Source organism: Ictidomys tridecemlineatus, chromosome 2 (assembly GCF_052094955.1).
Source record: "Ictidomys tridecemlineatus isolate mIctTri1 chromosome 2, mIctTri1.hap1, whole genome shotgun sequence".
Lineage (NCBI taxonomy): Eukaryota > Metazoa > Chordata > Mammalia > Rodentia > Sciuridae > Ictidomys > Ictidomys tridecemlineatus.
This window is the reverse complement of record NC_135478.1, coordinates 144,483,822-144,499,919: the sequence shown is the minus strand read 5'-3', so window position 1 is coordinate 144,499,919 and position 16,098 is coordinate 144,483,822. Positions and strand designations below refer to the sequence as shown.

General features: G+C 50.4%; 1 protein-coding gene across 7 annotated transcripts in view; it reads left to right on the top strand.

The window, feature by feature from the left end:
• Window positions 1–10,051, top strand: part of Adcyap1r1 (ADCYAP receptor type I) — a 55,030-nt gene extending 44,979 nt beyond the window's left edge. For all 7 annotated transcript variants that reach the window (XM_078039888.1, XM_078039889.1, XM_078039887.1 and 4 more), the window contains 3 exons: window positions 2,204–2,333; window positions 3,912–3,953; window positions 5,352–10,051. In XM_078039888.1, the coding sequence (XP_077896014.1) occupies window positions 2,204–2,333; window positions 3,912–3,953; window positions 5,352–5,540 (361 nt within the window). In that variant the 3' untranslated portion in view covers window positions 5,541–10,051. The remainder of the gene's footprint in view (window positions 1–2,203; window positions 2,334–3,911; window positions 3,954–5,351) is intronic.
• The last annotated feature ends 6,047 nt before the right edge of the window (window positions 10,052–16,098 follow it).

Below are 16,098 nucleotides of genomic sequence, written 5' to 3'. Positions count from 1 at the left end.
CTAAGTTCCAATTGTAGGGCCTCCAGGCAGGTCACAGGTCCACAAGCCCCACCCCCCTGAGCTTTAGAGGCCTTCTCCTCTGTCCTCAGTGCCCTGTCTGCCAAAGGGGCCCCTGCAGCCACCTGGTCCCTGCCTAAAGTCCTTGACTTTGCTGAGGCTGCTGCAGGGTGCTGGGGAGGGAAGCTGCCCATGGCCTATCCATGGGATACCCTCGGTGCAGCTACCACTTCTGTTCTGGGCCTGGGAAGAGCCTGAGCCCCTGCATGAAAAGCCCCACTGTGAACCCAGCGCATCTCATGCCACCATTGACACTGGAGAGGTTTGACATCTTGGTTTCCAGGGCTCTTTTCAGACGATAAGGCCAAGTTCCTGGAAACTGTCCATTTGCAGGACAGGAAGACAGGAGGGAGGGAGGCAGGCACCCCAGTCCTGTTTCAGGGCAGCCTCCCTTCCTGAGCTCCTGTGTGTTTTAAAGTGAGCCTGTTAGACAGGACCAGAGTGAAGCCCCCGGGGGGCCACACTGCATTTCCAGCCCCTTTCCTTGGCTCTTCTTAATCTGTCACCCTCTGCTGCCTTCTGGTTCCAGACTCTGGGCACCCAGAGATGAGCAGCACCCATGTGCCCAGATGTCTGGCTTTAAGGACTCCGGGCTCTTGTGCCTGTGTGGTCCATGGATTGCTCCCTGGAGCAGGCATTTCTGGGCATCAGGTCCAAGCCCAGAGGTGCTTGCTGCAGGACATAACAGACAAACAGGAGCCTCTCTGCCTTCTTCAGGGGGCACTTTCTAAGAGGAAGGCTGAGAGGACAGGCTACTCAGGGCTGCACCTGGACTCCCAGCAGGGACTGCTCAGCTCCTGTTGGCCCTACTTTGGTCTAGGGACCCTCAGGGCCTGCAGAACAGGCTGTGAGCAGGGAGGAGGTTGGCCACACTCCAGTGGCCTCTTCCCTTCTGGGCTGAGCTTCCTCTTCCTGCAGGTCTTCTCAGGCTGTTCCTCCTCCTTATTCCCTGTGTCTCTTCCTCTTCCTTGCCTGCCTTCTCCCTCCTGCCTTCTCCTCACAGAAGCCAAGATACCAAGACCTTGCACAGATCTCATGGTTTCAATTTTCTAGAAGTGTGGAGCCTCCATATTCAATATAATGTTCTTTCCTAGAAAGTCTGGGATGGGGAGGAAGGAGAAGCACAGAGTACAATTGCCCCTATCAAACAGGCACCCTAAACTTCACGTCCACTTTTGTGAACCATCCTCTGTGGGGAGAGCATGGTCTGACCCTCCAGAGAGCCAGGTTGGGTGCAGCTGAGGGACAGAACACATCTGCAGGACAGGACTCTTTGGGGAGGTCCACAGGGAGCCAGTAAGCTGGAGCAGGTGGAGCTGGGGTCCTGGGAGCTCCTGGGAGAGTTTCCTCCCTAGAGAGCCCAGCTGCCTGGTGCCCCCATCCTGGGTCTCCAAGCCTCTGCACCCTTAGAACAGGGCACCACCCCACTCTTGACCTGAGAGCCAGTGGTGGGCTGAGAGTCAGGGAGAAAGTGGGCCACCCATCTGGTGGTTCCCCTGTCTGTCCCACCTTGGAGCCAAGATTGTTCTCTCCCCTTTACCCAGTTTCCTGGGCAGAAGCTTCTTCCTGCCTGGGAAGAGATGGTTTATGCCCAGAGTCTGTAGGTCCTTCCTAGAATCCAGCTGTGGTCCAGCCAATGCCTTCCCTCCCTGTGTTCAGCACTCCTGTTGCTTTCTGGGAATGTCCTCCACTCACCCCAGACTCAGAAACACAGAAACTCTGTGGCCTTCAGGAGCAACTTTTGTGGCACATAGAATTTCCTTCCAGAACAGGAGAAGCTTTGCTTTGCCTCCAGCCTCCTGAATACCAGTCCTGTGTTTTGCTCTGAATTTATTTACCCCCAAGGGTTTTACACATTGCTCAGGGGGGTCCTATAAATAGTGTGTACATTTTTAGTGGCTCTGCAGGATGTTGACTGGGTGCCTTGCAGACTGAGGAAGCCCTGCCCCATAATAGCTCAGGGAGTCCTGGAAGCCTGGGCCCTGGTCAGTTCCCTTCTTTCCCAGGTCCCTTGCACTGACGTAATGCTGAGCAGAACTGTTGACAGGGACCTGGGGGAGAGCCAGGGGCTGGGACTGGATCCTCTGTGGCTCTGGTCCCAAGACCTGGCAGTCTCTGGAGCACATGTGCTACTTTCTCTCCACAGACGGCTGGCCCGGTCCACCCTGCTGCTCATCCCGCTGTTTGGAATCCACTACACTGTATTCGCCTTCTCCCCAGAGAACGTCAGCAAGAGGGAAAGACTCGTGTTTGAGCTGGGGCTGGGCTCCTTCCAGGTAAGGCATGGCACAATTGGAGGGAAGAATTCCCCAGAACCAGGGGTAGTTCTGGAACCTCTTCACCTCACTCCAGGTCTCAGTGTTTCTGTCTCTGAAATAAGTACTAGAATAGAAGCACTCTGTGAAAGCTCTAGGATGACACGCCAATATCCGCATATCACTATGACTGAGCTTCCTGTGCCACGCCCCTTGTGCAATCTGAGATGACAGTTGTCCATCAGCCTGGGCTGCAGGGTGGATGGCTTTGAGAGCCCTGTGTGTCCACATCCTGATTTCAGCCTTCTAATCCTGCACCCCTGCCGGGCTGGAGTTCTGTCTTACTCAAGTTAGGGTCCCTGACACAGGAGTCCCCAGCATAGGCCCTGGCCTCAGGAGCTGAGTGAGCTTGGCAAGGACATGAGCAAATAGATGCATATCCAAGTGAGCCAGGAGATGCAGGGAGCAGTGGAGTAATGAGTCCACATGGGGAGGGATGAATGATGGGGCTGTGAGTCCTAGTGTGCGTGGGCAGTAACAGTGGGTTCATAGGGGAGGGATGGCTCCCTGGGGTGTGCTGGGTAGAGTGTCTGTCCCTGAGCCATCTGCTTAATATAGCATTTGAGCTTGGTGGTCAGGACATTATTCTGCACATCTGACTGGTGTTTTGCATTCTAATTCAAGGCCACTTTACCTGGCTCAGCTTCTGAACCTGCTCAGACTGGGACAGATTTTTATAGAGCAAGTTCTGAACCAGGAATCAGAACCCAGGGCTCCCATGTTTGGACTTGCTGATGTATTCCAGTCCTTATTCTGCTGACACCTTCAAATGACCACCTAGGGCACAGGGATTGCAAGAAATTTGTTGGCAGCATTCAGGAGAATGTTCTCGTTTTTTTTTTTTTTGTGTACATATAGAGTGGCTAAACCCATGTTCCATGCCAAGGACTGACTTTACATGGTATTTGGCTTCGCTGTGATAAGGGTGGAGGGTGGAGGGAGAGTGGGGAGACAGTAATAGTTAAAGAAAACATGCTTCTGTTGTATCCTGGAGGGCTCCTGTCTCAGGAGCCTGCCATCCAGTTGGAGAGCCCAGAGAACGTTCTGGGGCATTCAGGGGAAGTGGGATACAGCCTGTAATCACAGTGGCTCAAGAGGCAGAGGCAGGAAGATGGCAAGTTTAAAGCTAGCCTCAGCCACTTAGTGAGGCCCTAAGCAATTTGACAAGACCCTGTCCTGTCTCAAAATAAAAAATAAAAAAAGGGTTGGGGATGCAGCTCATTGATAACTCATCCCTTGGTTCAATCCCTGGTCCCACAAAAAAAGGGGGGCGCAAAAAGGCATTGGGAAGGGTTCTACCAAGGGCACATGGGATTCAAAGCCTGGGTGTATTGGTGGGTTCTCGCCCACCAGCCACCTGGCTTCCTGACTGCCCATCTTGGTGGAGCAGAACACACCTGTCTCATCCCAGAGCCTTGGGCAGGGTCCCCTATCCAGGTCTTGGCATTTTTCTGCTTCCTGTTGTTATGCTCCCACCCCTGCCCTCCCCCACACCCTCTGCATATGGCATTCTGAGGTTTATTTCTCCTCTTTCCCCAGGGCTTTGTGGTGGCCGTTCTCTACTGTTTTCTGAATGGGGAGGTAAGACCCTGGCCATTTGGCTTCTCACCAGTGGAAGTGGGGATTGCTGGGGAGCAAACACCAGGATAGATCCCCCTGACAAGAGTTTTGCTAGGCTCTCAGCACCTAGGGGAGGAGCTGGTCACACAGCTGCAAGTGTCCTGTCTTGTCAGGGTCTCCTGACAACTTCCACCTGGGCCAGGACCTTTCCCACTTGGCCGCTGAGGCCCACCCTGAGCACAGAGCTCTACCCAAAGGAAGACAGCAGCTCTGCTGAGTCCAGAGCTCCTGCACTTGCACTCGTGAGAGGCAACTCAGTGAGGAGGAGGTGACAGCGAGGCAGGGGAGGACACAGGCCCAGGAACCACAGGTCAGGAGGCTGTGATGGGCAAGATTTCTAGACCAGGAGCTGTCCAGCATTCAGCACTTCCCCCCAGCAGAACCCCCTGCTTCACTCAAATCCATCCCCTGGTAGAGCAAGGAATGGGAGGATTTGGAAGAGACCTCAGGGAGAGACCTGGAACCTTCCAGTAATGCTCCACTTCCAGAGCTAACCTATGGAGTGATGCTCTTGAAGAGAACCCAGACAGGTGCTGGGATGGGGCCCGGGCTGGACGTGTGGGATGGGTTTGGAGAGGGAGCAACAGTGCTCTCTGTGTGACCGTGACCTCAGCAGGTGATTGGGCTCAGCCATCACTGGAATGACCTAGAGCAAGGGTCAGATTAGGACAAATGAGGAGCGACAGAGAGGGCCTTGCAGGAGTGACGGGGAGAGCAGACACGGGAGTAGGTGTAGCTTGTCAAGAGCCTGCAGTGGAAGGGGAGCTGGACGTGGAGAGGGGGAGTGTGGGTGCTGCTTCTAGTCCTATTTTGTGCACTGCACAGAGATAACTTGGCTGAAGGGCAAATGGAAGCTGAGACTCACTTGGCATGACCCCCCAGTTGCCGTACTAAGTAAGGGCTACATGGGAGTGCATTTGCCAGAGGACTGCTTAGTGGTTCGCAGCCATGACTGCACACTGCAATCACCTGGGATGTTGTAAAAGCTACTGCCATCTGGATCTTAGCCAGAGATGGGATGTAATTATCCATATGGTCTGGGATCTGAGACTTTGAAAACTCTCTGGGTGATTCTCAGGCAGCCCAGTGTGAATGGTCAGCAAGAATGGGCATCCTTACCCTGATGCATGTGCCCTGAGGGACTGCTTGTTAAAGACCCACCCAGCTCTTTTTGGAGTGAGCCAGAGACAATAGGAAGCTGTCCGAAGGCCTTCCCCAGGCAGTGACTAGGGGGATGTCTGCAGGGGGTACCAGGAGGAGTACTGGAGGTGACAGCCTCAGAAGGCCTGCAGTCAGGGTGGGACCTGGTGCCTGGAGAGGATGTCGCCCAGAGGTAACAGCCCCAGTTGCTCCCTGCAGGTGCAGGCAGAGATCAAGAGGAAATGGCGGAGCTGGAAGGTGAACCGTTACTTCACCATGGACTTCAAGCACAGGCACCCATCCCTGGCCAGCAGTGGGGTGAACGGGGGCACCCAGCTCTCCATCCTGAGCAAGAGCAGCTCCCAGCTCCGCATGTCCAGCCTTCCGGCCGACAACCTGGCCACCTGAGTCCCCCTCCCCTCTTCCTTTCCTCCTACACAGGCTGGGACTGCGGGCAGGGGCTGTGCACGTTCGCGCCTCTTCCCTCCCTTTGGGCAGGCCCTGGGCTGGCAGCTTGGCTCCTCCCCAAGTGGGGAGAAGGTGGCGGGGCGCAGATTGTTATTGCCCCTCCTGTTTGGGTACTGGTCCTGCTCACCATGGTCCCTTGGTCCCTGATTGGACATGTAAATACTCCTTGAATTTGGAAAGTTGTCCCATCTCTTCCCTTCCACCCATGTCCCCGCTCACTTCAGCCAGCCCAGTTCCATTGCACTGCGTCTTGGCCAGCCTCAGTGATGGCCTAAGCCCAGGCACGAGGCCTCGTGAGCTGAGGCTGAAGAGACCCTGCTCTGGAGTGTCTGGTCTGATGTCCGCCTCAACAACCCCCTCAGTTTTGACTTCAGATATGGGACCTTTTCTTGTCTGAGCCTAGTCCCTGAGGCTAGCCAGAGGTCCAGCTGGGGTGGCGGGATCCTTCAATGCAGGCCAGCCCCAAGGCTCCCTCATGCTCACCTGGCATCTTGGTGTCCAGGTCCCCAACCTCTGGGTATCAGGGTTGTGGGAAAACTCCACACTCTTTCAATCAGAGACTTCAGTTGGGGGTGGGGTTTGAGGGTCAGGAAAAGTTCTGGTGCTTTTCATTTGATCCAAGAAGAGCTGAGAGCCAGAAATGTGAGTATGATTGAAAAGGAGATAGAATGGTTTGGAAGACCCATTCAAGAAGACTTCCTCCATCTCCATTGTTGAACCCCGACATGAGACAGGCAGGGTTCATCTGGTAGCTCCCCTTCTGCCCTTCCTGTCTCCAGTAGATGCCCCAGAGTCCCTAAGCCCTCCTCCCTCCTTCCCCTTAAGTCAAAGCCATGACTAGGTTGAACCAGCCGACTTCCTGTGATGTCAGCCAATCCTGGAGCACCTCACACCTCCAATGTGCCCAAGTCCTGGGCCCAGGGCTCCTCCAGGCCCTGCCTCCATGGGTAACGAAGAGCCCCAGTCACCAGGTCCTCCGACCTGGACTCAACTACTGAACTCTATCTGAGACCTCTGTACTACATCCCCCTGTGTGCCCTTGACATTGAATCACTGTGGGCTGCTAGGGAGCTTGAGGGGACACCATGCCTACACACCCATTAGCAGAAGCTATTGGTGGGAGGAGCTGATGCCCCCCTGCCTCCCCCCCCCCCAACCCAGTGCTCATTCTGGCTTCCCAGCTGCAAATGGCACAGCCACCACCTACGAATTTCAAATAGGGCAGAACCAGGTTCAGGGAAGGTTGAGAAAAGTGCTAGAGTGCCATGGCCCCGGGGCCCAGTTCATTCCACCTCAGCTCTTGGTCTTGTTCCTGTCTCTGCGTTTGTGGACTTGCTTCCTGCCCATGTTCTGAAATGCTTGGGGGTTGGGGTGGGTGTGGGTATTGCTTTGTCTTGGTTTCACAAAGAGGAAGGAACCCTGGGGGGCTTGGCAGTGCTTCTGGAGACCCTTTCAGAGGGACTGGAGAAGGCTGTAGTTGCTCTAATTTGGAGATGAGTCTTGCGTCCTCCACAGGGAAGTCAGTCCCTGGGTCTTTGTCAACCACCCGGAAAGGAACTCTGCCCTTTCCTCAGCATGTTAAATGACTTGGACTTGCCGTGGGGTGTGCAGTGGTCCCTTCTACCCTGAGCCAGACCTCCGGATCCCCTCACCCTGCTTGGGGAGGCAGGTGCATTGCCCAAGAAGTGTCTACTGATCACCTTGCACTTGGGTCACTGCTGGAGTCCCTGAGTTGCCTGGAAGAAGCCCCGGCCTGGGATTCAGAGACCAGGATTCTGCCCCAGCTGGGTTCTCACGGCTGTGACTATGGACGCAATCCTCCCTATTCTGGGCCTCAGTTTCTCCATTCATGAAATGAGGTGGCATCTAATGTTTCTCTGGGCCCTGTACTGTTCAGTTTTCCAGTTCAAAACGAAGGCAGGTAAAAGGGCATGCATGCATGATGTGTGTATCATCTGAGGTTTTAAGGAGGGGGGGGGTCTGTAGGTGAGGGAAGAATGCTGTTTATTTTCTCTTCGAAACCCAGCTCCTTTCCCTTCCTTTTGGACACCATGATGGAAGCCAGTAGAACGGAAGGGAGGCTCAGGTCACGGACATTTGAACAGGTGCCTTGGGTGTGATGTGCAGACCAGCGCTCCACTTGGCTTGGGCAGGGTGCTGTGACTAGGTGGCAAACAGATCCAAGGAGCAGTTATATGGACCTCATTCATTTGTCACCGCCCTCACCAGCAGCGCTATGTCACTGTGGAAGAAGAAACTGACTTTATAGCTACATCATTGCGAAACAGCGAAAACAAGTCACCCCGCGTCCCGTGTTCTGCACTACTGCTGAGCCCTGGGCCTCTGTCCTCCTAGAGGTTCTAGGTTCTCTCGGTTTGTTTTCTGTTTGAATGGATTTTTGCCAGTCTTGTGAGAAGATGTACCTGCTGTGTTCTGAATGTTCCAGAAGTTTCTGTTTTAGGGTCATGGGGAGTGGGAGGGTGGCATGAGGCCTGGGACCAGATCTTCTGTTTTCAAATCTATAGCATGGGCAATAAGACTAGATGATTCTTACGTACCCTGACACATCCTGGAATTCTCTCTAAATACCAGCCATCTCCTTGGAAGGGGCCCCAAGTAAGGATTGTGTCATTGCCTGGACTCCCAAAAGATAAGGAATCCTGCTGTGTGAAGAGGGGTGGGGACACTTGGGAAATGTTCACCTGGAGAAGAACAGACTTGTTGTGCTCCATGCCTGCAGGGGTTCATTCCTGGGAAGGGTTTTTTTTTGTTCTATGCAATTCTAAACCTCACCCATGGGTGGCCAGATTCTTCTCGGGATAGGGAAATCTCACCCCTGACATGACTGTCCAGGTGTGGGACAGGCAGGCAGTGTCAGGAGAGGCACAAATTAGGGAAGCTGAGGCTGCCGTGGAGCCAGTGAAGAGCCAGAGAGTGGAATTTAGGGGTTCCGCAGCCTTGTCACAGTCCCCAGCACTGTGAGCCTCAGGACCTCCATCATACTTGGGGCCAAAATACATTCTCTGTTTCAGTAGGCAGCCCTGTGACCATCTGTGGCATGTCTGTCTTTCTCTAACCCCATCTTCTGTGAGCTGGGTCCTTGGGAAATAAGACTGGGGAGCCACAGCCTGGCCTGAGGCTGGAAATAGACCTGCATCTGTTATATGCCAAGGCCTCTGCTCCTTGATCAGTCCCTCTCTTTTCCTGGAAGAGACTCTCTCTTTAATTCTTTGAGTACCCTTATCCCTTTCAGGGCCACTCCAGAGTGAAAGTAGTGAGCATTGTGTCATATGAATCACTTGAGTCCAGGCAGCATGGAAACCAGCTGGAAGAGCCCCAAGCAGGGAGCAGGGACTTGGGCTTCTCCCTGCTTTGCCACTGACCTGCTGTTTAACCTTGTCTCATTCCCTTGTGGCTTTGGGGAGACACAAAAGACTAGAGCCAGGAGAAACTTGGAGATTGACAGATCGGCTGTCACCTTCAGACCGATGAGGAAACAGGTGGGCCAGGCATAAATCTGAATGAGGAAATGGCCCCACCAGTACGTACACATCCCTGCGCATGAGCCAGAACATGGTGCCCAAAGCATCTACATCTAATAAACACTTGGCTTTGTGTAGCAGAGGGGCTCTGGCTACTGAAAGCTGTTTAGGACTCCAGAATGCAGGAGAAGCAGTGGAGTCGACCTGCTGGGCTTCGCCACCTGCTCTGTGAGACCATCTCCAGGCCTCTGCCCTCATCTGAGAAATGGACGGTTGTGATTGGATCATCTGCACAGGCCAGGGATGAGGTTGAAGTGAGAGACCCTCTGCATGTGAATGAATTTTGGAAATGACACAAATTTGGTCTCATTACTGGGGTGAAGTCCCCTGAAAGGGGCTCTTTGCTGTCTGTTTACTGCATTGAGTGCTCCTGGGTTGACTTTTACCCCATTTGTAAAACCACCAGCACTGGGGATGAGGAGGAAGCCAGAGGGCTCTGGCAGACACAGAGTCTTAGCTTTATCTTCAACTAATTCTGTTTGCACTTGGGATTAGGATGGGGAGAGGACCACGTGGGTGTTTTGAGCTTTTCGATGCTACCCCTCCTGGGAATCCTTCAAGGATGTGGGAAAGTTCTCCAATGGGCCATATGCCCATCCCTTCTCCTTCCCCTGAACTCCAGGTCTGGGAATGTGTCTGCAATCAGCCACGTGTGTCTTGTCTGATGTCTGTGTTCTGTCGCTTTGCACCTGCCAGGGTTGGAGTGGTGCAGTCCCTGGCATCCCAGATGCAATCCAGGCTCCCTTGTGGGAACTGGATCAGCCTGGGTTTCATCTCCCATGATATAGATGAGCCCCATGGACCTTATTGCTACTGCTGCTGCCATTAATGCTGTGCTCACAACCTTGTCCGGGAATTTAAGGATGTCAAACTGCTGTAGATGACTCAATAAATGTCTTTATCATTTTTTTCCTGGTGGCTGTAATTGATCCAAAAGGAGGTCATGGAGAAGAGGAGGTGGAAGGGGAGGACTGATCACCCTAGAATAATCCAGTCTGTAAAATCCTGTGTCTTTTGGGATTCCAAGCAAGTGATATGGGAATTGGGCTCAATGAGCTGAGGTTGGTCTTGGAAAACAAAAGGAAAAGTCTTGGCCTCAAAAGAATCTTTGTGCAACTTGAGTGGACTCAGGATCACTTGGATATATTGAGTTCCTGGAAATGGAAGCAGCTTACTCTGTAATCTGATGCTTTATGTCCTTCATATTGTTCAAGAGGAGTGGCCACCAGGTACCCCTAAATGTCTTGCGTACAGGGAGGCATTTTATCCCAGGTAGCCAAAGGTGTGCCCTCGGCTCCAGGAGTCCCATCCCCTAACCCTCTGCAGCATCAGAGTCATCAGTCCCTGCCTGACTAGGTGCCTAATCTCATTTCCTAGAGGCTCTGTTGATGGTCACAAGTGCGGTGCCCACTTTTATATTAGTCATATGAGCTTTAGTTGCTAGCAGATAATTTGGGCTGATAAATCAGGAAAGGAATTTGTGAAAAGAAAAAAAAGTTGGGCAGGTCTTAGAATTCTTGTAAGACAGGAGACACCAAAAAAGTTATCTAAAACCACATACTATGTTCCCAAACTGCTGGTGAAACTTAACTGCCCCTGTTACTGCCACCAGCCAGCCCAGTGATGTATCTTTCATGCTGGGGACTAGGTGTCCCAATTACCACTATCTTGAAGCACATAGCATTGCTTCCATTCTCACCAACAAATCAGATCCAGATCCCACGGTCTCCATGACTCCCTTGGATTCCCTGGGTTTCACCCAGGGGAGACTGGAAACTATACTTCTCTGGATTCTACCTTGGGGAGGTCCAGCTCACAAGTCTGGAGATTTTCTAAATATTCCAATGGTGTTAAAAAGTCCTGTGAATAATTAATGTCCACATGATTGAAGTCTATGGAAAAAGTGACAAAGCTAGCTTCCTCTGGTGGCCAGATGGGCCACTGCAGAATTGGGTCAATGAAAAGGTGCATCCTAATCCAATAGGATATGAGTCTACAACTGGATAGGCCGGAGAGGCCATTCACCAATGCATCCGGGCATCTAGTGGGGATATCCCAAGCTGGTAACCTGGGAGGTGCTGCTCCCTGAGGCTGAACCTGCTACTACTTCCTTTAGAGATATTATCAGGCTTATGTCCTATGGCTCATTTAGCAGACAACTTCAGCTGCTTCGAAAATGCAACTATGAATTAGAGGCTGTGAATCCTGGGTGTTAGACTCTGCTGGCTGCTTTCACAGGAGAATTTCTTAGAGTATAGACAAACATTATTTTCACTGATGTGACCATGACAGATTGAGGTCCCATGTATTTCATTCTTAGAAAGAGGTCACATTCAAGAAGTAAAGGCAAAGAGTCAAAAGCAAGTCGAGAAGCTGGAATTACATATTAAGCTTGAGTTTCTTGGTGGCTGTGAAGATCAAGCTACTGAGTGCATGTGAGTTCAGTCCTGATTCATACATCTACTCCTCAACATCGAGTCCTCTTTTCTCCTAACCCCCTTAAAAGAATGTCTTGAATCCTGGTTATTCCTAGGTAACAATTCCTGATTATTTGTGGGTACAAACACTAAGTGTAATTCCTCTTGGGAACTGAGTAATTCTCTAGCTTTAGCCTGTATCAGAACCCCTTGAGGATGTTTCATGGAACTTGAGTGGAATCAGTATCACATCTATATTTTGGGTCCTGTAAATGGAAGCAACTCACTCTATAGTCTTTGATGCTTTAAGTATTTCATATTCTATGGGAGTGAATATGAAATATATATAATATACCCCAAAAGCTTGCCTAGAGGGAGCATCTGTTAAAATACAGATTGCTGGACCCTCTCCCATAATTTCTGATCCCAGCCTCTTGGACCTGGCCAGTGATTTGCTCCCTAGGAGGCTAACAACATACAGACATTAGCAGCTTGGGATTTAATTTAATTTCCCTTCAGGCTAATGTCTTAAGATCATGAGGCAAAAGGGTTCAAGGGGCAATCGGCTTATAGATGTTCAAAGATGGCCCAAGAATCCAGGTCCAAGAATTCAAATCATCTTGAATCTCTGAATCCTTGGACCATCTCTGAATCAATCAGGATCAAATTCAGTGAGCTATGATAGGAGACTCCCACTAAAAATGGCTTAAAGAAGACAAGTTTAGTTTTTCTTATACTAAGTCCAAAAACAGAAAATTCAGAACTGGTATTGTATTTATGGTCTCTCTAGGGACTCAAATTTCTTTCTTTCCACATCCTTTGCATGTGAGTCTTAGGGACACTTGATGGTCCAAGGTGGCTCCTGGAGCTCTGGGTGCCAATGAACTCAAGTGGGAGAAGGATAAAGCTCTCTCCTCCTTCGTTAGTCATCATCTTTTAAGAAGCCTTGTATCTCCTTCATGTCTCAGCCAATGTTTAGTGTTTAGTCTCCTGGCCATAACTCACTGCAAGGCAGACAGTGTAATCCCCCCTTAATAAAACTGAAAGGAGAAAGTGGATATTGAGTGCTAAAGAGTGGTTTGTGTCATAATCTCAACCCCTAATCATTGGGCAATCTCGTGGTGGTCACTGGGCTCATCTCACATCTGTGCAAAAAGAGAGAGGTATATGTATGCTCCACTCTATTGAAAATGACAAACGAGGGGGTGCAGTCTCCAATCTGACCATAGAACGACTTTGAAGGATCCCTGGATCAGAACTGGGGAAACTTGTTATATTACCATCTAGTGGTGCTAGGTTCACTGTCTCTATTCAGCAAAGAATTGGAGAACAAGACCCAGAGACAGCAAACAAGAAGTAGGTTTATTGTAAAAGTGATAGAGATCCAGAGGTAGACTTTTCCCAAGAGAAGGGGTCCCGAGCTGGGAATCTAGTGGGAGAGTTTTGGCTTGTTCTTTTTATGGTCTCTGGAATTTCCTATTTTTTTTTTCATCTCTGCCCCTGTCTACATGCTCCTCACTATTGTTGATTGGTGCCCTCCTGTGTCCACAGTCTGTTTTAGTTTTTCTAATGGATTCCCCTGCTTAGGAGCATGAGCACAGAAGTGTCTGTCTGATTGTATCTGTCTGATTGGGTCCCCCACTTGTGTCCACAAGCACTTTGGTCAAGCAGGAAGTTGACCTCATTAGAAGACCCTCTCCATGCTCCTTTGTTCTGGCCCTGCCCCCAAACTCCTCACTAGCCATCCTGCCCTGACTGCCTAAGCCCCTCTACGTCTGCCTCAGTTATTCCCACCCCTGAAACCCAGTCTAGTTTCAAGGGGTGAGAATGTGATCATGTCCTTTCTGATTTCCTTCATCCTTTGAAATTTTGCTCACAGTTGCACTTCTTAAGTGGGTTCTGTGCTCCAGAAACTTCCATATGAATTCATCTCCTTTTAATTTGGGGGATTCTTTGAGTTAGTTTTTTGGAGGGGAGCAGAATTAGGGTCCTCTAATTCATGATCATCAGTTATCCCCAAGTGAACTCAATTTGGATGCTTCTGAGCCTCGCAGGTTTATTAGCCTCCCTCTCGTTGGACAACCTGTTGGAGTGGCTCTGATGTGAACATGGAGATGGCTCTTCCCTTCCAGATCCTAGATGCAAGGTTAGGATTCCAGATCCCAGACAGAGATGGCCTGGGATGCAGACATATGTGTGCTTGAACACTCCGAGACTCCCAGCCTTATTAGACCCCTTCCTGTAGGCCTCTGCAAAAGCCTATGGTGAGAACATCCCAGGCAGAGAAACCACCAGGAGTAAACACACTTGAACATGAAATGAAGTAGGATGCAATCTGTGTTAGTGTCCGAGGGCTGCCTTAACAAACCATAACAAACTGGGTGGCTTGAGACAACTGAAACTTGTTGTCTCACAACTCTGAGGCTAGAAATTTGAAATGAAGATGTTGCCAGGGCCCTGCTGCCTTTAAAGGTGAGGGAGAAGTTTCCAGGCTTTTCTTCTAGCTTCTAGGCTTGCTGGCAGGCCACTCTTGACATGCCTTGGCTTATAGAGGCCCCACTCTGATCTTTTCCTCTGTTAGCACAAGACTTTCTCCATGTGTGTCTTTTTCTGTATTTCTATTCTTCTTTATGAGGACAATAGTCACATTTGATTTTGGACCTACTGTAATCCAATACAGCCTCAATTAATTCATTATATCTGCAAAGAGCCTATTTCCAAATGTGGTCCCATTCACAGGCAGTTAGGACATCAGTATGTCATCGGGGGAGACATAACTCAATCTATAGTAAAAGGCAAGGAGGTTTGGAGCGTCACTGGCTGAGCAGGCACACTCCTGTTTACTTGAGATTATTTATTTGGAAGAGATGGAGGGTTGACGTGAATATGTGAGGTGAGTTACCATCAGTCACCCACAATCACCATCAATGCAGTTAAGTAAAGTCCAAAATAAAGTGCAACAACTCTGATCCCAAACCCTCTCACCCTGGCTCTCACATGGTCCTGTCTAAACATTTTCCACATTTCTTGTGTAAACTTGTAGTGCCTGAGTTGTGACCTACTCCATCACAGCAGCATGTACACCCTCAGGGGACCCAGGCTCAGCTGTGAAGTCAGATGAAATTTTAAACTCTTTCAAGTGGGATGGACACTGACTTTTTCTTACTGCCCCAGCAAGCCTAATTTTCAAAGGAATTGAGTGTCTCTTTCCAAACAAAAAAATAAAAGCTGACCAACATTCACAAAAAGACAGGAACACTCATGAGAGGCAGGAGCCTTGGACAAAGCCATCGTGTAAATCTGTTCTGACTCATGCAGACTCTTGAGTGGATGGGCATTTGGGGGTGAAACCTCAGCTTCAGGGGGCTCATCTTCCACCAACTCAACAGGAAGTGTCTTGGTTCTGTCCCTCAGGGTTCTCTCGGGGCCACTCCTCTCAGTCACACTCCTCCCTTCCAGACAGCCCCATCCCAACCCATGGTATTCTAGCTACTTCCTTTGCCTCACATAAGGTTCACCTCCTCTCTGTTCCTGCCCTAGACTTGTGCATGGCTTATGGTCTGCGTTTTCCTTGAGCTGACACTCTTGTGCCCCTCTTCTTGGGGGTTCTCTGATACTTGGGAGTCACATGTGGTTCTCTTTTACCCTCTTCTCTTTAGACCCTATCTCCATGGGCAAAAGCATCCATTGCTATGGTATTAACCATGCCTCGGCTGACTCCCCTCTTTGTCTCCAGGCACAATCTACTCTCCTGGCCAAGGGCTTATGCAGTAAGTACCATGGAGAGAGCCCCGCAAGCTTCAGATCCAGCACCACAGACAGTTCTGAGATACCCCACCTTCTGGGGCATCTATGAGGCCTATTTATCTGACATGAACAAGTGCCGATGTCGGTTTTAGGCTTGAAATTCATGTAATTTTGGGAACCCTCTTTAATATAAAAATACAAAATTTAATATAAAAATACAAAAAAGGGCTTTTTAATAGTAAGAAATGCTGAAAATTATCATAAGCATCACAAAATCCAGAAAGCAACATGATTTGTATTGATTAATTCATGATAGTTTTTGCCTATATTTTTTCACCACCTAAGTTGGACAACAATTTTAGCAGACAACAATTTTCTACCAGTTTCTATATAGAGCATTGGAATATAATCTAATCACATGGTGACTCAAAATCTATGCTTTCTGGCAACCTGGGTGGCTACTGAGAGCTCATTTAAAATTGAATCCCAACCTCACGGGACCCATGGAGACCCTGCAGACCATCTCTGCCTGCAGCACTAGGACTGTGCTTCCCAAGAACCACCAGTCTCCTCAGTGGTCCATGGTGCAGAGGTGCAGAAGCAGGTCCCCCCCCCCCCCGCCCCCGCTCACTCAGGAACTGTCCAGCAAGACTTGGGGCTCTCAGCTCCTATTCAAGTCCCTCCACTGCCAAACTGCAGAGGCCCCTGGGGAACCATGGACCCTCCTCATCCCCAGCCCCACACACCTTGCCCAGAGGCCCCTCTCTTACAGGGGGGTGGATCCTGAGATAG